Source organism: Staurois parvus, unplaced genomic scaffold, assembly GCF_062004578.1.
Source record: "Staurois parvus isolate SC_StPar_1 unplaced genomic scaffold, SC_StPar_1.0 ptg000540l, whole genome shotgun sequence".
Lineage (NCBI taxonomy): Eukaryota > Metazoa > Chordata > Amphibia > Anura > Ranidae > Staurois > Staurois parvus.
In genome coordinates, this window is record NW_028318336.1 from 1,449,108 (window position 1) to 1,469,627 (window position 20,520).

Consider the following 20,520-nt stretch of genomic DNA (forward strand, 5'->3'; position numbering starts at 1 on the left):
TCAAATTGCCAGGCTGATAAGACAGACTGAACACGTAGCCCTTCTGCACATGCTCAGTTTAGTGTGTATTGCTAGAGAGGTTTTTTTTTTCTTAAGAGAGTGCATGTGATCAGCACAGGGCCAATCAGCGCTGTCCAGACAGAGGTCAGGAGTTCTGCATCCTCCTAGAGTAGAAAGAAAGCTCCTACCAGCTTTAACTAGTGGTCAGCTGAAGTCACAAGACTGCTCTAACTGCTGGTTAGTGGTGCAGTGCTGGTTGAGGTCTTTTTTTTTAAAGTTAGTGCCCAACCACCCCTAAGTTCCGGATTTTTTGCCTAGGCCAGAATGACATGTATTTGGCTGCCCAAAACCTCTGGGGATATACACGTCACACATGCCAGGAGGCTGTAAAGCCAAAGTACCTAGTTTTCTGACCCTTCATTCTCATTCAAGACCCATGGCATGTTTTCCCATGCATGAGATCCAGGAAGCATCATCACAGGCCTAGGAGCAGAGAGTCAGCTCTCAAATATGGGAGATTCAAGATGGCGGCAGGTAGGAAAAGGACAATGCAGGATTTTCTGGGCTTGTGAACATGTTTATCCTCCATAAAGAAGCACCAAAGGTAAGTGCAATATAGAAATTAAAATTTATGGTCGGTGGTGAAGCTCCTCATTAAATAGGACAGTCATGGCATCTACTGCAGAAGTCTTTAGTTTGTTGCTTATCATAAAACGTATGTGTCACCAAGGCAGTTCATGGCCAGGGGTGGACTGACCATTTGGAAACTCGGGCACTGCCCGAGGGCCCGGGGTCAGTAGGGGGCCCCATGAGATGCCCCTGGTACCTTTTTCATAGGCTTTTTTGAGTTTGGGCAAGGACACAGGGGTCCCATGATCCCCTATTGCCCGGGGGCCCCATGAGTTGTCAGTCCGCCCCTGTTCATGGCCATTGCTGGGCTGACATTGCCACAGTTCAAGGTGTCACATATCCCAGTTCTTGGAAAAGCCCATGACCGGCCCCGGGACAGATTATCCAATAATGGGCTGATTATCAGACTGGTGGCTCCTCTCGCGCTGTTGTTGAGTGGCCACTCCTTGTGTAAGGTAATGTTTAGCCCGGCCTGGTGCTGTCTTCTGTAAGCTCTTAACATTCCTCCCATTCCATGACTGCGATTAACAGCTTTATAAACAGGTAGGAACATATTCACATTAACTCCTTAAAGGCAGTCTATCGCGCAAAATTTAAAAAAACGGGCAGCTAAACCTGTAGCCGGAGTAATATCTGTACGACAAAGTACAAGGGTCCATCTTGGTGCTTTGTGTTAATGCGCTCCTTGACTGATGGACATGCAGAATATCGAGGCTAATACTTACCCCAAATCCATAAAAACCACCACCACCCTTCAACCTCCCCCACCTAAATGACCATGCGACTCTCTTTTTGGTGTAAAATTGGCCATAGCAGCCATTTATTTAACATAGCTCTAACATAACACTTCTTACAGTACAGAGACGTGAAGGCTTAGCGAGCGCTTACTAGATAGCAGCTAAATGCACAAAAAAGGAACCACAAACCTTCTCAAACAATACCAAGAACAAAATTAGTGCAGCGCTAAAACATGGTGCAATGGGAATGCATAATACATACACTGTGATGTTAATAGAAAATAAATTATTGACTAGCAGTCCACATAGAATATTATTAATAACTTGATTCATATAATATCGGTCCCATATAAGGTGTAAAGCAATGGTTCTCAACCTTTCTAATGCCGCGACCCCTTAATACAGTTCCTCATGTTGTGGTGACCCCCAACCATAAAATTATTTTCGTTGCTACTTCATAACTGTAATTTTGCAGTGGGAGGACTAGCGCTCCATCACTGATGTCAGTGGGATGAATAGTGTCCCATCGTTGGTATCAGTGGGAGGAATAGTGTCCCATCATTGGTGTCAGTGGGAGGAATAGTGCCCCATCATTGGTGTCAGTGTGAGGAATAGTGCCCCATCATTGGTGTCAGTGGGAGGAATAGTGCTCCATCATTGGTGTCAGTGGGAGGAATAGTGCCCAATCATTGGCGTCAGTGGGAGGAATAGTGCCTCATCATTGGCGTCAGTGGGAGGAATAGTGCCCCATCATTGGCGTCAGTGGGAGGAATAGTGTCCCATCATTGGCGTCAGTGGGAGGAATAGTGCCCCATCATTGGCGTCAGTGGGAGGAATAGTGTCCCATCATTGGTGTCAGTAGGAGGAATAGTGTCCCATCATTGGTGTCAGTGGGAGGAATAGTGCCCCATCGTTGGTATCAGTGGGAGGAATAGTGCCCCATCGTTGGTGTCAGTGGGGGGAGGAATAGTGCCCCATCGTTGGTGTCAGTGGGGGGAGGAATAGTGCCCCATCGTTGGTGTCAGTGGGGGGAGGAATAGTGCCCCATCGTTGGTGTCAGTGGGGGGAGGAATAGTGCCCCATCGTTGGTGTCAGTGAGGGGAGGAATACTGTCTCATCGTTGGTGTCAGTGGGGGGAGGAATAGTGCCCCATCGTTGGTGTCAGTGAGGGGAGGAATAGTGCCCCATCGTTGGTGTCAGTGGGGGGAGGAATAGTGCCCCATCGTTGGTGTCAGTGGGGGGAGGAATAGTGCCCCATCGTTGGTGTCAGTGGGGGGAGGAATAGTGCCCCATCGTTGGTGTCAGTGAGGGGAGGAATAGTGCCCCATCGTTGGTGTCAGTGGGGGGAGGAATAGTGCCCCATCGTTGGTGTCAGTGGGGGGAGGAATAGTGCCCCATCGTTGGTATTAGTGACACAAATGATGGGGCACTATCCCTTCAACTGACACCAATGATACTTACCTTGCTGACTCCTGCTCCAGCCTGGGCTCGCTCTCTCCCTCTCCCATCTACAGCCTGCATACCTGGCTGCAAAATTTGCACTTACCTGTCAGCTGTCTTCCTTCTCTGGCCTCTCTCTTCACTCGCTCCTGCAGCTCCCTCGATCTTCTTCGATCTCCGCGCGCTGCCGCTCGGCTCCTCCTCTCCAAGCTCCACCTTCTCGCCGGTGATTGGCCGCCTGTGTGCCTCTCCTGAGCTACAGTTCCGGTGGCCAATCAGCGGCAAGGAGGCGGTGACAGGGGCAGCATATCATCCCGCCCACACATCGCCGGAGACAGCAGCGGTGTCTCGGTTCCTAAGACCATCGGAAATATGTGTTTTCCGATGGTCTTAGGCGACCCCTGGGAAATGGTCGTTCGACCCCCAAAGGGGTCGCGACCGCCAGGTTGAGAACCGCTGGTGTAGAGCAATGGATTCCCAACAGTAGAATAATTGAAAAGTTCTGCAATAAATCTGTGTGGCCCCAGTGTGGGAAATAATAATCCCGTGGCGTGCAATAGAATGGTAAGATTGCAAACTCACCAGAAGCGCAATCTTAATGCGCATTAATCATATCAATCAGCCAGAGGTTCTCCCTTCTAAAGAGGTACAGCCTGGTGTAGAGATTACATCCTCTGTCAGTCTGGGCACTTAAGATGTCAATCAGAGGTCCCTCAAGGGGGTGTGCTGTATAAGGGTCTGGTCACAAATAGGATCCCTCCTCTGGACTGGAGAAAAACACCTGGGGTCCTAGGGGGTTTAAGTGCTCATGGTGGAGCAAAAGATATAGGAACTCATAGTGTAGTTTTATTGGGAAGTAATCCAAACTAGTAATAAAATAGATACACACAGGGGCGGACTGACAACTCTAGGGGCCCCCGGGCAATAGGGGATCATGGGGCCCCGTGTCCTCACCCACATTCAAACCACACTCAAAAAAGCATATGAAAGGTACTAGGGGCATCTCATGGGGCCCCTACTGATCCTGGGCCCTCGGGCAGTGCCCAAGTGGCCAAATGGTCAGTCTGCCCCTGGATACACACATGTGTAATAATGCAAGGTTTCCAAAATTAGTAAAACTGCAGAGTATCCAGGTAGAAAAGAATGCAGCTTAGAAAGCTGCTTAACACACTGACCAGTGAGAAAGCAAGATGGCTGCCGGACCTCCGTGATCCGGCGGCGTGACGTCAGAGCATGGCTAGGCTCCTCCTAACGCGTTTCGTATACCAATACGTTTTCAAAAGGGGTGGGCACCATTCACTTTTGTCTAAAGTTTTATTGTGGAACGGTTAAGGAGGTGAGGGTTAGGGGTCCCAGATATCGTAGCAGATGCCTTATAGACGCTCCAGATCCAAATCAATGTCCAGCTTCACAGTGTCAGAACGTTTGAGCTCACTCGGGAACACTGTAAGCACATGCACAAATTTCAGTGTGACCTCCAACCGAGTCACCAGGCCCATCTGAGAGACCAGCCTTCTTCCTGGCTGTCTCCAGTAAGGGGCCTCCCCTGGATCTCCTCCTTGGCACAAGTTCCTCCAGACCAGGTAGGACAGCTTCAGGACCACTTCAGCACATGTTAGGCCCCAAACCTGGCTATTGGGCCTAACAGCAGAGCTCCACCAGTAGTACCTCACCCCAGGGGAAGAGAACGAGCACATAGCCTGTCCAAAATATTTATATCCTCCAACAGCATGTACAAGTGTCCTAAACCTCCTATTGGATTGGCTGAAGAAAATATAAATCTTCATAACTTAGTTATATTTGTGAAATCTCATGACTACGACCGGTGATATCAGTGACATCTACTAGCGATAGTGGGAAATCACAAGCCAACTTAAGCTTAGGGAAAAACCAGGTGAAAAACCATACAATCAGTCTGAGCTAACCACAACCCAGCCAAAAACTAAATTGGCATGGTAGCCATAGTGGCTATAACAAGATTAAGTACAGAAAGATTTGTGTAAGTGTCAAGATATGAATAAACAGGAGATGATCTGGCAGATAATACTGGATGGGAAAATAATACCTGTTGACTGCTTTCTACCTGTGCCAGCTGTTCCAGATGGTTTGAACTTGGTAGATAATTGAGTTGCCGAGAATAAATTGCTACATAGGGATAAGGGCAAATTGTGAGTTATAATTTCCCTGAAATTTTAGTGAAAATTAGAAAATTTCCATTGCAGTCAGTTGGAAGGTCGTAATTAAAGCGGTATTAAACTGCTCTGTGCTGGGTGGGCTTTAGCCATCTCATGTCTATGGCTAGCCTAGCTTGCATGTTTAGTGGTGTGGTAAGGGTGTCTCATTTGCCTAATACATTTGGCACAAAAGGATGCCTGTCAGGAATGGACTCAGCACTGGTGGTGGGACTCACCTGCCGTGTGGGCTGCAGTACCAGGGCTGACCAGCGGGTGCTCTCAGCAGCCAGAAGCTCACTCCTGTAGTCAGCCAACACCTGGGGCTGATTGCAGGAGGTGTATTTAAGGAATGACCAGGCCTGTGATCAGGGCCTTGGTGTATGTTTCCCATGAGCCCCTGTACCTGGTATCCTGTGTTCCTGCCTCATTGCTGACCCTGCTTTGATCCTGACCTCTGCTGACCGTCTCCTGTTGAACCCCTGGCTTGCCTGACCATCCTTCTGCCTGATCCTCAGTACCGCGCTGCCCGCTACCTGCTGAACCCAGCTTGTGACCCCGACCATTCTCTGCTTGCTCCTCCTGTACCACGCTGCCCGCACGATACTGACCCGGCCTGTCTGACTACGCTTACTTCACCCGACGATCCATCCATCCCGCACGGATCACCTTTAGTAAGTTTGCCTGCCTCTTCCCATCAGACTCCGTTCCTGCACTCCCCTGCCAGTACTCTCTACCACAGCCGGACGCACTCAGGGGTCGCGACCTGGTTCCAGTCTGCACCAAGTCCATCCCCACCATCAGGTGAATAGCCTGGTGAATAGCAGGCTGGGACTTAGACCCAGCGCCCTGAGGAAATCTGTGCTGTGGGCTGCTAGAGACACTGCCAGGTGGCACCTGACAGTACCTTACGGCCTGCCTGACCATTCCACCTCTCCAGCCTGACTACGCCTGTGTTCCTGAAGCCTGCTACTTCCCTGTGTCAGTCCACACATTTCTGGTCATACCCGGATCCCTAACAATGCCCCTCTGCTTCACCTTAAAAAAATTGAGAATACCCACAACTAATTTTTTCGCCTTGGTTCCCAACTCCGGCCACCAACGAAAAGTCTTTATCTCCAAGTTGAATTTTCTATTTCATGAACATTATTGGGAATGCTGCAAGAAGAGTGAATAGCCCACCTGCTGCAGAACGTGATACCCCACTGTGGCCTCGATAGAGACCACAATATGGCGGCAGGGAGAATCTCTGTCACGTACCTGGTTGGGGAGCCCGTGGAGAGGAGGCGTCCTCTTACAACTCCCGCTCGGAGCCCCTGATAGTGGGAACAGATGGTGCAGAGCCAGGAGTGGCACGAGTGCCGGGTAGGTCTGGAGCTGGTAGCAGGCAGGTGAAGACCCAGGAGATCCGGATGCAGGCCAGGTGCGGGTGCAGGAACGTAGGTGCAGCAGCAGGCAGGTATGGCGGCAATCAGGATGCAGACTGGGACTGGACACAGGAGCGTGGATACGGCAGCAGGCAGGTATAGCGGTGACCAGGACGCAGGCCAGGTGCAGGACCGTGGGTGCAGCAGCAGGTAAGTATAGCAGCCGTCAGGATGCAAGCCAGGTGCAGGTACAGGTAACTAGGTGCAGCAGAGTCAGACAAGCCGGGTCAGTATCAGACAAGCAGATCAAGTACAAGGGAGCAGGCAAGCGGATAGTCAGGGATAGCCGGGGTCGGTGCAGGTGGAGTTCTTTCTTAATCAGGTCCAGGGGCGGATTGACCATTTGGACACTCGGGTACTGCCAGAGGGTCCGGGGTCAGTAGGGGGCCCCATGAGATGCCCCTGCTACCTTTCATAGCCTTTTTTGGGAGTGGTTTGAGTGTGGGCGAGGACACAGGAGCCCCATGATCCCCTATTGTCTGGGGGCCCCATGAGTTGTCATCCCGCCCCTGGTCAGGTCAGATCAGGATACAGGTAACAGAATCAGGCAATAGAGTGCAGGGACGTTATAGACCAGAAGGCATTGATTTCACTGTATTGCAGGATTAAATATCCCAACTTGCGGTGACGTGTACGCTACTGCGCATGCGCGCACTTCCGCACTTCTGCGCATGTGCGCCCGCACGCTCCCTCGCAGCCCGAGGGGATCAGTTGCTGTCGCATGGCTGCACGGCGACAGGATCCCTGACAATCTCATTGCTGATGAACATCATGCAAGACGTTGTAAAGTCAGTTGTGGGTGGACCAGTCCTTTAAAACTAAAAGGAAACAGTCAGACAGTCTTATGACAAAATAAGAAACTATACCGAGCTGGAAATATTCCATCACTCTTGTACGGAATGCAATATATGAGCACCGAGGTATTTTATCAGATGGCCTTGTGTTGTTTAAACATTTAACAATAGGTGCTGACAGCACTTCTTAGAGAACTTTATCTTCTCCAAATACATTCCTGAAGGCAGGAGGCTTCTTACTTTGGATCACTTGGTTGAGGTGTGTTTTAATTATGGACTAATATTGGATGCACACGTATAGATGTGATTGGTTCATATTTGTTTCAGAAATTGTCTCAAGGAGACTGACAGAGGTGGCAGTGCTGGAACGAAGGGAAGATAGGAGATACAGGCCACCAGAGAGGTGGATATGCTACCTCCCAAATTTACTGGGGGCTGCCATTTTGATTTGTCTAGTGCAGTGGTCTCCAAACTGTAACCTGCTGGCTAGATGATGAGCTTTCTACAAAAAAAAACAAAAAGGGCAACTATCCCAACCTATAACCAGCCTTAGCAGTAAGGTGAACATGGAAGGACAAAGCCTCCATAGTAGGAGCACCTGTATAAATGGATAGGTTAAGGGCAGGTGTGACTGGAGGAGCCCATCCCTCCTTAAAGGTATAGGGATGCACGTGACGCCCAGCTATACCAAAATGACAGCAAAAGCATCCAGTGCGTCCCTCCGTCCAATTTAGCCAACTACAAAATAAAATGGATGCTGAGCTTTGCTTCCATTTATCTGGACTTTGAGGAACTGTTTCCGCCCTTCCCTCACAGATAAGAGGCACTATTATTTCCACTGACACCAACGATGGGGCACTATTCTCTCCACTGACACCAACAATGGGGCACTATTCCTCCCACTAACACCAATGATGGAGCACTATTCCTTCCACTGACATCAACATTGGGGCACTATTCCTCCAACTAACAAAAACTATGGGACACTATTGTTGGTTAGGGCTAGATGCTGCCCTTTGCTTGCTTTTATCTAGACTTTGGGGCACTATTCCTTCCACTGATGCCAGCGATGTGACACTAACAATGGGGCACTATTCCTCCCACTGACACCAATGATGGGGTACTACTCATCCCACTGACATCAATTATAGGGAAACTATTCTTCTCACTGACGCCAACAATGGGGCACTATTCCTCTCACTGACACCAATGGTGGGGCACTATTCATCCCACTAATACCAGTGATCTGGCACTATTCCTCCCACTGACACCAATGATGAGGCACTATTCCTCCCACTAATACCAATGATGGGGCACTATTCCTCCCACTAATAGCAAAGATGGGACACTATTCCTCCCACTGATACCAATGAAGGGACACTATTCCTCCCACTGACATCAGTGATAGGGCACTATTCCTTCCACTAATACCAATGATGGGGCACTATTCCTCCCACTGACACCAATGATGGGGCACTATTCCTTCCACTAATACCAATGATGGGGCACTATTCCTTCCACTGATACCAATGATGGGGCACTATTCTTTCCACTGACACCAATGATGGGGCACTATTCCTCCCACTGATAACCAATGATGGGGCACTATTCTTTCCACTGACAACAATGATGGGGCACTATTCCTCCCACTGACACCAATGATGGGGCACCATCCCTCCCACTAATACCAATGACGGGGCACTATTCCTCCCACTGATACCACTGATGGGGCACTATTACTCCCACTGATACCAATGATGGGGCACTATTCCTCCCACTGACACCAATGATGTGACACTATTCCTCCCACTGATACCAATGATGGGACAATATTCCTCCCACTGATACCAATGATGGGACACTATTCCTCCCACTGACACCAATGATGGGGCACTATTACTCCCACTGATACCAATGATGGGGCACTATTCCTCCCACTGACACCAATGATGGGGCACTATTATTCCCACTGATACCAATGATGGGACACTATTCCTCCCACTGATACCAATGATGGGGCACTATTACTCCCACTGATACCAATGATGGGGCACTATTCCTCCCACTGATACCAATGATGGGGCACTATTCCTCCCACTGATACCAATGATGGGACACTATTCCTCCCACTAATACCAATGATGGGGCACTATTCCTCCCACTGATACCAATGATGGGACACTATTCCTCCCACTAATACCAATGATGGGGCACTATTCCTCCCACTGACATCAATGATGGGGCACTATTCCTTTAACTAATACCAATGAAGGGGCACTATTCCTCCCACTGACACCATTGACATGATGTAATTGTTTTACTCCCACTGACCACCTAAGCCCGAGACATTGTTTACTTCCACTGATGTTGGGACATTTTCTAATTCCACCGGCCTCAGTTCAGCCCAACTAAAGTCTGAAGGACAGTAAATTGGCCCTTTGTTTAGAAAGTTTGGAGACCCCTGGTCTAGAGATCTGAGAGATAGAAGAAGTTGATGACTCTACTAACCTTCCAAAACCGAGCTAAGGGTTGTGCATTGTGTTGGTCTTTAAAGTTGAAGTCTAATCTACTTATATTCTGCTCTCCCTGGTTCCTCCTTTCCACTTCCACCCACCACGCTAATGTCATTTTTAAATAAAACCTTTCTGTGTTCATTACATGCTTTATTTCAGCCCCCTGGATGTCACCCAGCCAGGAGATGAGGCGGAGCTCTGCCTGACTTGATGCAGCTTCTAATGCACATTGTGAGAAGCTCACAGTGTGCAGTGAATTCTTAATAAGCCCTTTCAGTTGAGGAGAGGAGCCGGTACAACCAGGGGTGGACTGACAACTCATGGGGCCCCCAGGCAATAGGGGATCATGGGGCCCCTGTGTCCTCGCCCACACTCAAACCGCACCCAAAAAAGCCTATGAAAGGTACCAAGGGCTTCTCATGGGGCACCCTACTGACCCTAGGAGGAATAGTGCCCGAGTTCCCAAATGGTCAGTCCGCCCCTGGGTACAACTGTACGAGACTGAATGGAAAGTTGGAGTTTGGCCTTCAACTTCCATGCAGCCAAAACAGACACAGCCCAGGAAACACCCAAAATAACATGAAGGTTTATTACTCAAACGTATTGAAATCTGCTGATGGCAATATGGACCAGCTGGTTCAAGCCACCAGACCTCATCATTCTCCCAGGCCAAATACAACTGGCAGCCTTTGATCACTGACAACATAGGAAGTATGATTAAGTAGGAGGGGAGAGAAGAATAGGGGGACCAGGATGTGGCACAGAGGGGTTTTCATCCAGAACAATTCAGAGTCACTGAGTTGTACTGACACAGCGCGGATATTTGATTGGCCACGCCCTTCGCATATCTCCTGCCTAATCTACCGGCTGGGGCGACAGACACGCCAACGGCTTTCAGTGAATACAAAGATTTTTCATTCAGCCGTATTATTTTTCCTGCAAATCTTCTTTTGTTTTCTTTGCATTAATTCTAAACACGAACACGTATGGAGAAAAAAAAAAATCATGGGTCTCCTCTGTTTAGACGTGCAGTACTGGGACTGTCAAGCAACCCCCGACCTGTAGACTCAGATTGGCCACAACAATGTGAGCGACTTCAGAATACTTAGAGCACTAAAATGATATGATTAATTTTTCCTGCATGAGATATGGGGTCTACTTATATCCAGTTTCCTATATTGAAGTCCAAACCTAATATTTCAGGTTTCAAAGGTCTAATTAGAAACATGGTGGCAAAAAAGACTAAATGGTCCCTCTGGTCTGCCCTTTTTTGTACATTTTTTGTTATTCTTTTACATTTTTGTCTAAGAATAGAGTACACCTTTGTTTAACCCAAGCATGTACACCTATCAGCCAAAACATTGGGACCATTCGCCTTACCCCTTCAAGGCATGGACACCAATAGACCTGATGGTATGCTATAGTACATGGCACCGAGCCTTTAGTAGCAGATCCTTTAAGTCCTGTAAGTTGCGAGGTGGTGCCTGCATGGATCAGACAGATGTTTGATTGGATGGAGATGTGGGGAATTTGGTGGCCAAGCCAACGCCACAGACCATTTTTGAATTCATCAGACCAGGCCACCTTGTTCAATTGCTCCGTGGCCCAGTTCTGATAATCATTTGTCAATTGTAGGCACTTTTGGCTGTAGGCACGGGTCAGTCAACGGTCTGCGGTTACACTGCCCTATGCGCAACTAACTGCGATGCTCTGTGTGTTCTGACACCTTTCTATCTGAGCCATATTAACTTTCTCAGCAGTTTAGAGCTACAGAAGCTCTTCTATTGAATCAAACTACACATTCCAGCCTTCACATCCTACATTCATCAACGAGCCTTGGCCACCAAGACCCTGTCCAGTTTTTCCTTCCTTGCACCACTTTTGGTCCTGCCCACTCTTTGATGTAAAGGGAGGGAGTGTGTCTGATGGGCACCACGACCATCAGATACCCTCCCTCCCCTTACATCAAAGAATGCGCATCAGAGTCCCCTCTTACATCCATGTGTGCCCAGCTTTCAGGGTATAGAACAGTAGGACAGAAGCCAGGAGGCACACCAGGTCTGGATGGAGAAATTCCAGTCTTTCTACATTTGCTGGGAGCAGGGCAACATGTCATTGGTTGATAGGAGGTCAGTGGTCATAGCTACTAACCATAGTAGAGGAAGAGGGGGATCTGCATTGGTGACTGGGGAAAAGTCATGGCTGGCTGGCAGTGGATGTGGCCATCACCATATTATAATACAAAGACTTGTCCTTCCACCGCCTGTCAGCTGGATAGTTTTATGGATAGTTGCTGAGGGCCATGTGAAATCTTGTAGTGAGCTGGATGTGGCCTATGGGCCTTAGCTTGGAGACCACTAAGCTGGATGAAAACCCAACTTGTCCACCTATGAGTACTCTGAGACATTAGTCCCACTAGATTCCTCCCCTTACATCCAGGAGTGCCCATCAGAGCCCCTCTTACATCAAGAAGTACCCTTCAAGTCCCCGCTTATATTCACATGTACCCAGCCCTTTCAGGCTACAGAGCGGCAGGGGGGAAGCCAGGAGGTAGACCAGGTCTGGATGAAAGAAGACCAGGTCTGGATGGAAGAAATCCAGTCTTCCTGTAAAGGCATGGAGCAGGGAAACACATCACTGGTTGTTAGGAGGCTGGCGGTCCTAGCAACTAACCAAGGTGGGGGAAAGAGTTGGGCGGTGGATCTGTGTTGGGAACTGTGGAAGGGTCATGCCTGGCTAGCTGGCGGTAGATGTGGCTCAGGGGTGGACTGACCATTTGGAAACTCGGGCACTGGCCGAGGGCCCGGGGTCAGTAGGGGGCCCCATGAGATGCCCCTGATACCTTTTTCATAGGTTTTTTTGAGTTTGGGCAAGGACACAGGGACCCCATGATCCCCTATTGCCCGGGGGCCCCATGAGTTGTCGGGTAGTTTCCAGGACAGTTGCTGCGGGCCAGATGAAAATTTTGTAGTGGGCTAGATGTGGCAAACGCCCCATAGCTTGGAGACCCCTAAGCTAGATGAAAACCCAACTTTTCCACCCATGAGTACTCTGAGACATTAGTCCCAATTGAATGTTTAAAAACCATCACAGGTCAGTGTGGACCTAATCTGAGAAAAGGGCATCTAAAGAAAATGTATAGCAAATCAGCAACCAATCAGGTTTTCCTTTCCTGTTCAAGGAACAGACAAAATTTTGAAATCCCCGAGTTCCTGGGACCTAATAAAAGTGATGAATGACGGTCATACAGAATCTGCTGGATATCAGGTTATGAGACTTCCTTCTGGATATATAAATGTAAATCACGCCTGTGATCTCCGACACGTGCTGAATGTGTCCCGTATATCTACTGCCTGACCTGACATGACTTGAGAGCCGGAGTGATGACTGTATCACAGCAGGTGAATGGAGGACACGGAGCTGGAGGCCTGACACCCGCAAGAGGAAGCAAATAATAATTCCTAAAGAATTCATCGTGGAAACACAACCTGGCAATGTGCAAAGCGAAGTAACCCATAGCAACCAAAAGAGCTGCGGGGGGCTGCAGTGTGAATGGGGGGGGGCAGAGCTGAAGGGGGCTGCAATGTGAATGTGGAGCAGAGCTGTAGGGGCCTGCAATTTGAATGGAGGGTGGGGGGCAGAGCTGCGGGGGGCTGTAGTGTGAATGGGGGGGGGGGCAGAGCTGAAGGGGGCTGCAATGTGAATGTGGAGCAGAACTGTGGGGGGCTGCAGTGTGAAGGGGGGCACACCTGCAGGGGCCTGTAGTGTGAATGGGGGGGGGGGGGCAGAGCTGAAGGGAACTGCAATGTGAATGGGGGGGGGGGGCAGAACTACAAGGGGCTGCAATGTGAATGCAGAGCACAGCTGTAGGGGGCTGCAATTTGAATGGGGGGTGGGGGGCAGAGCTGTGGGGGGCTACAATGTGAATGTAGAGCAGAACTGTGGGGGGCTGCAGTGTGAATGGGGGGGCAGAGCTGCAGGGGACTGCAATGGGAATGGGGGGGGCAGAGCTGAAGGGGGCTGCAATGTGAATGGGGGGGGCAGAAATGCGGGGGCTACAATGTGAATGCAGAGCAGAGCTGTAGAAGGCTGCAATGTGAATGGGGAGGGGGCAGAGCTGCGGGGGCTGCAATGTGAATGGGGGGGGGGCAGAAATGCAGGGGGCTGCAATGTGAATGTGGAGCAGAGCTGTGGGGGGCTGCAATTTGAATGGGGGGTGGGGGGCAGAGCTGTGGGGGGCTGAAATGTGAATGTGGAACAGAACTTTTGGGGGCTGCAGTGTGAAGGGGGGGGGCACAGCTGCAGGGGGCTGTAGTGTGAATGGGGGAGCAGAGCTGAAGGGGACTACAATGTGAATGGGGGGGGGGGCAGAGCTACAAGGGGCTACAATGTGAATGCGGAGCAGAGCTGTGGGGGTGACAAGAAAATAACACATTATGGCCCCTAGATGGAGCTGATGATCACAGCAAATACCAATTTACTATCTGCTCCATCTAGGCACCATAATGCAATATTTTTACTCTTTTCTTTAACAGCCAATAACATTCAACCTGGAAAGGTCATAGTCCAACAACATTCATCCTGGAGAGGTCATAGTCCAATAACATTCAACCTGGAGAGATCATAGTCCAATAACATTCAACCTGGAGAGGTCATAGTCCAATAACATTCAACCTGGAGAGATCATAGTCCAATAACATTCAACCTGGAGAGATCATAGTCCAATAACATTCAACCTGGAGAGGTCATAGTCCAATAACATTCAACCCGGAGAGATCATAGTCCAATAAAATTCAACCTGGAGAGGTCATAGTCCAATAACATTCATCCTGGAGAGGTCATAGTCCAATAACATTCAACCTGGAGAGATCATAGTCCAATAACATTCAACCTGGAAAGGTCATAGTCCAACAACATTCATCCTGGAGAGGTCATAGTCCAATAACATTCAACCTGGAGAGATCATAGTCCAATAACATTCAACCTGGAGAGGTCATAGTCCAATAACATTCATCCTGGAGAGGTCATAGTCCAATAACATTCACCCTGGAGAGGTAGTAGTCCAATAACATTCAACCTGAAGAGGTCATAGTCCAATAACATTCACCCTGGAGAGGTCGTAGTCCAATAACATTCACCCTGGAGAGGTCATAGTCCAATAACATTCAACCTGAAGAGGTCATAGTCCAATAACATTCATCCTGGAGAGGTCATAGTCCAATAACATTCACCCTGGAGAGGTAGTAGTCCAATAACATTCAACCTGAAGAGGTCATAGTCCAATAACATTCACCCTGGAGAGGTCGTAGTCCAATAACATTCACCCTGGAGAGGTCGTAGTCCAATACCTTTCACCCTGGAGAGGTCATAGTCCAATAACATTCACCCTGGAGAGGTCATAGTCCAATAACATTCACCCTGGAGAGGTCGTAGTCCAATAACATTCAACCTGAAGAGGTCATAGTCCAATAAAATTCATTTTTTTTCTATTTCCCAGAGCACGTGAAGTTTCACAGAATGAATAATTCTGCTGTTTTGTTTTCATAAATAAACCTCTTTTCCTTATGCAATGTTATTACAAATCTAAGTCTGTATCACAAAAGCTGCCTTCAATTGTATGTATTCTTTTAAAGTGACCATACACTATAGAATCTGATTGTATAATCTTCTCTAGATCTACCATGAACTATGTAGTGCAGAGACATACCTGTCTGGATACAAACTGCATGAAGGTAAAAAACCTTCTGTGTGCTGCTCTTCCCCCAACCCCCCCCCCCAATACTCACCTGAGCTCCCTCTCGTTCCAGCAATGTGCACAAGAGCCTCAGCAGTCCCAGGACTCCCTCTCCGCATTGGCTGAGAAAGCAGTGGAAGCCATCGGCTTCCACTGCAGTCAATCATAGTCAGTGAACCAATGAGGAGAGGGCAGGAGTGAGCACGCACCAGTGCCCCCATAGCAAGCAGCTTGCTATTGGAGGCACTGGTCAAGAAGGAGGAGCCAGGAGCGCCGGCAGGGGACCTGAGAGGAGAAGAAGAGGATCCGGGCAAAACCACTGCACACAGCAGGTAAGTATAGACATGTTTGTTATTTTTTTGCAAAAAAAGCTGAACCTTTAGCCCGGGTTCACACAGATGCAGTGCGGAACTTGCAGCTTTTTCAGTGCGAATTCAACACCGCATCAGAATCGCACCCCGTTCATGCGAACCGCTGCAGGTGTATATGTTAAGTTAACAACACCCCGAAAGAGGTCCGCAAAACGCGGTGCGACGTGCAGAATCGGATCGCATAGGTGTGAATACCCATGTGATCCGATTCTAGTGCGGACCAAAAAAATGGTCCTGCATGTTTTTGATGCGGGTGCGTTGCGAACAGAGCCATACAAAATGTATGGCTCCGATCGCACCGCACACAAATCGCATGTGATTTACGCAGGAATGCGGCGCGGTTCCTGTGTGAATCACATGCGATATACCGCACTGCATATATGTAAACCCGGGCTAAATATCACTTTAAACTAGTCAAGTCAGTGTGATAAATTACACTAGTGCTCTGTGGCAACCTGTACATGTGAAGTGCATGGTAGTGTGCATTGTGCATGTAGAGAACTCCTCCGACGCGTTTCATCATTTTCAGGGCTTCATCATGGCAGCCTCCGGGGCAAAACATGTCAGAGGAGTTATCTACAGGTGGAGAACAGGAGCTGCAGCCATCTTTTACCCATTTCATGCGCATTTATGTAACAAGGAGTCGGTGTCTGCGTGTAGACACATCAACATTTGGCATAACACGCATTCTTCATGCAACACGCTGATGCAGCACAACAGTATGTACAGAGCTAATGGGACCCCTTTATAATGAACATTTTGGTGTTTCTTCCTAGTGCTGTTTCTGATTGTACGGGGTGAAGAGCCAGACACAATACAACACGGGTGTACCAATGGAGGATGCTACCCCGCCACGGGAAATCTTCTCATTGGTCGAGACAACAACCTCAGCGCCACATCCACATGTGGAATGGAATCCACCCAGGATTACTGCATTGTCAGCCATCTTTCGGTACGGTAACATCATATTTATAGTTTCCTATCTTATTATAAGAATAAATAATGGGGCAGCACAGTGGCTCAATGGTTAGCCCTTCCTCCTGGCAGTACTCGGGTCGTTGGTTCAAATCCCAACTACGGCACCACCTGCCTGGAGTTTGCATGCTCTCCCTGTGTCTGCGTGGGTTTCCTCTGGGTACTCCAGCCTTCTCCCACATTCCAAAGACATGCTGGTAGGTGAATTGGCTCCTGTCTAAATTGTCCCTAGTATGTGTATGTATGAATGTGAGTTAGGGACCTTAGATTGTACGCTCCTCAGGGGCGGGGACTGATGTGAATCTACAATATATATGTAAATTGATGTCGCTATATAAGTACCTGAAATAAATAAATAATAGGACCAATTCATTAAGCTATAACAATTATTATTTGCTGTATCCAAAAATGAAGCTTATTTTGTAATAAAAACACATTTCAACATACAGCGTATATATATATATATATATATATATATATATATATATATATCCATTCAGTCATATCCAACCCTTGGCGATTGCATGGACTGTCACTCATAAGCAACTTTTTCCATGAATTCCCTTAGCAATTATTTTTGCAGGGTGGGTTGCCAGGTCTTTCCACAACCCCTACCATGCAGGAGATCCCGCATGGCCAGGGATGAAACTAGGACAATTTAGACAGGAGCCAATTAACCTACCAGCATGTCTGTGGAATGTGGGAGGAAACCAGAGTACCCAGAGGAAACCCACAGAAGCACAGGGAGAACATGCAAACTCCATGCAGGAGGCACCATGGTCAGGAGTCAAACCCATGACCCATTCACTGCAAGGCAGACATGCTAACCACTAAGCAGCCATATATATATATATATATATATATATATATTTATATATATATACAGTTGCAAGAAAAAGTATGTGAACCCCTTGGGCGGAGGGAGCATCATGGTTTGGGGCTGCTTTGCTGCCTCAGGGCCTGGACAGATTGTTGTCATTGATGGGAAAATGAATTCCAGAGTTTATCAAGACATCTTGCAGGAAAACGTACGACCATCTGTCCGCCAACTGAAGCTCCGCAGAGGATGGGTGATGCAGAAGGACAATGACCCAAAGCATACAAGTAATTCAACAAAACAATGGCTGCAACAGCACAGAATACGCCTTCTGGAGTGGCCCAGTCAGAGTCCTGACCTCAACCCGATTGAAATGCTGTGGCATGACCTTAAGAGAGCGATTCACACCAGACATCCCAAGAATATTGCTACACTGAAACAGTTTTGTGAAGAGGAGTGGTCCAAAATTACTCCAGATCGTTGTGCAGGTCTGATCTGCAACTACAGGAAACGTTTGGTTGAGGTTATTGCTGCCAAAGGAGGGTCAACCAGTTATTAAGTCCAAAGGTTCACATACTTTTTCCTCCCTGCACTGTGAATGTTTACATGTTATGTGCAATTAAACCATGGCAACATCTAATGTTTGTGTAGTATTATGTTCAGCAGACTGTGTTCTTCTATTGTTGTGACTTAGATGACGTTCAGAGCACATTTTATGCCCAATTCATGCAAAACTCCACGTAATCCCAAGGGATTCACATACTTTTTCTTGCAACTGTGTATATATATATATATATATATATATATATATTTTTTTTTTTTTTTTTTAATTTTTTTTTTATTTATTTATTTTTTTTAAATATATTTTTAAATATATTGAATATTTTCTTCCATGTAGGAGGGCAGGGACTGATGTGAATGTACAATATATATATATATGTAACGCGCTGCGTGAATTGACGGCGTTATATATGTACCTTTAATAAATAAATAAAATACATTTTTTAAAAATTGTGCAGACAGAGCTTTGCTGTCAATCAAGTGATTAGTCCTCCCCCCCCCGACCCGTCTGTACGCTCCCTCCATACAGACACACAGACTTCATTATAGTCCTGTCCTTGGAGACACATTCCCGGCCAGTCCTAATCAGAATGATAACAGACTTGCCAACCAGGACTCAGGGCCAAGGCTTTATCTGAGAGTCTGGGCACAAATTCTCCCGAGGTACAATGCGGCTTTGTCACTCCCGCTGATACCTGAAGAAAATAAAAATTAAAGTGGAGCTCCAGGCAACCCATATGGAAAAGAAATATATTTCCAATATATTTAGAAAAACAAATTATACATGTGACATATTTTTTACAATATATATACAATATTTTAATGTAAATTAAAATATATTTTCCAAAGGCATATATTTAAAAATATATGTTTTAAAATATATTTTCCGGATATTTTTGAACAGCTAAAAAAATGCATTTAAACATAGATTTTTAAATATATTTGTAAATGCATTCCAAATTACACATTTGAAATATATTTCAGCATGTGTTCTGAATATATTTTTAATAATATATTCACAAATATATTGAAATATATTTTTGAAATATATTGAATATGGCCAAAATTGTTGTATTTGAAATATATGTCAATATATTTGGGAAGAATATATTAACAATGCATTTTTAAAATATATTTAAAATATATTTTTCTTCCATGTGGGAAAGAACTTAATACATTTGTGATCGGTCCTACCTGCCAAAAAATTTAAAGCTGAAGTTTAACATTTTCCCTTTGGCTTTGGTTACATTACATGTTACATTTAGTTATGTAGCACTACCCCTTTGGGGGTTGCTGGTGAATTTGGGTGTCCCTATAGTCCTGCACAGCCAGTCAATCAGCATTTTTCACACACATGTTCATCCATGGTCAGAAATTAGGCCTTGAGTGTTGGTTTCATTTTTTTTATTAAGGGGATTAAACTTGGATGGGGTAAGGGGTGTATAGGATAACTCTAACACCTTTTAAGGGAGTCCAGCCCCTTGCCAAGCCTCCCGTTGGGGAGTGGCTGAGGTCCCTCAAGCAGTGGTGTATTTAGGTTTCATGCTGGCCTAGGCAACACAAAAATCGCCCCCTCCCAAGGAGAGACCCTGACACCGACCAACACCCCCCTCCCTCAAGAAGAGTGCTTGACATTAACCAACAACACCCCAGCCCCTCCACCCCCAAGAGCCTTCCACTACCACCGTGCCCCATACACTGACAACCCCACCCATACCTTCTCCTTCTCTACTGCTCTACTACTTCTCCTCTTATCCATCACTTTCCTACCTTCTCTTTTTTTAGTGCTCCTCTACCTTCTGCTGCTTCCTCTCTAGCACTCCTTTACATTCTCTTTCTCTAGTGCTTACATACCTTCTCCTTCTCTAGCTCTCCACGACTTTATGGATTTCTAGTGCTCCCTTGCCTTCACCTAATCAATTGCTCTTCTACATTCACCTTAGGTGTTCTCCTACCTTTAACTTCTCCTTCTCTACTGCATACTTTTACTTTCATCTTCTCTAGTGCCCCACTATTCCCCCACCCTCTTTTCTAGTGCTCCCCTGCCTTTACCTTATCCATTGCTCTCCTACTATCTCTTTTTTTAGTGCCCTACCATTATATTTTCCTCCTCTAGTGCCCCTTTATTTTATACTTCTCTAGTGCTCCAATAGCCCCCCCCCCCCCCCCTTTGTCGTCCTCCCCTGTCTTCATCCAATGCTCTTCTACTTTCCCCTTCTTTAGTGCTCCTCTACCTTTTTTTTTCTTCTCTAGTGCTCCTTTACATTTTCTTTCTCTAGTGCTCCCATACCTTCTCCTTCTCTAGTGCTCTACTACTTCCTCTCTTATCCATCACTTTCCTACCTTCTCC

The 20,520-nt window shown here is 47.2% G+C and overlaps 1 protein-coding gene across 2 annotated transcripts in view; it reads left to right on the forward strand.

Moving 5' to 3' along the window:
• Positions 1-20,520, forward strand: part of LOC149451429 (laminin subunit beta-1-like) — a 176,945-nt gene that overhangs the window by 47,055 nt on the left and 109,370 nt on the right. For both annotated transcript variants that reach the window (XM_089690710.1, XM_089690709.1), the window contains exon 3: positions 16,594-16,769. In XM_089690710.1, the coding sequence (XP_089546836.1) occupies positions 16,594-16,769 (176 nt within the window). The remainder of the gene's footprint in view (positions 1-16,593; positions 16,770-20,520) is intronic.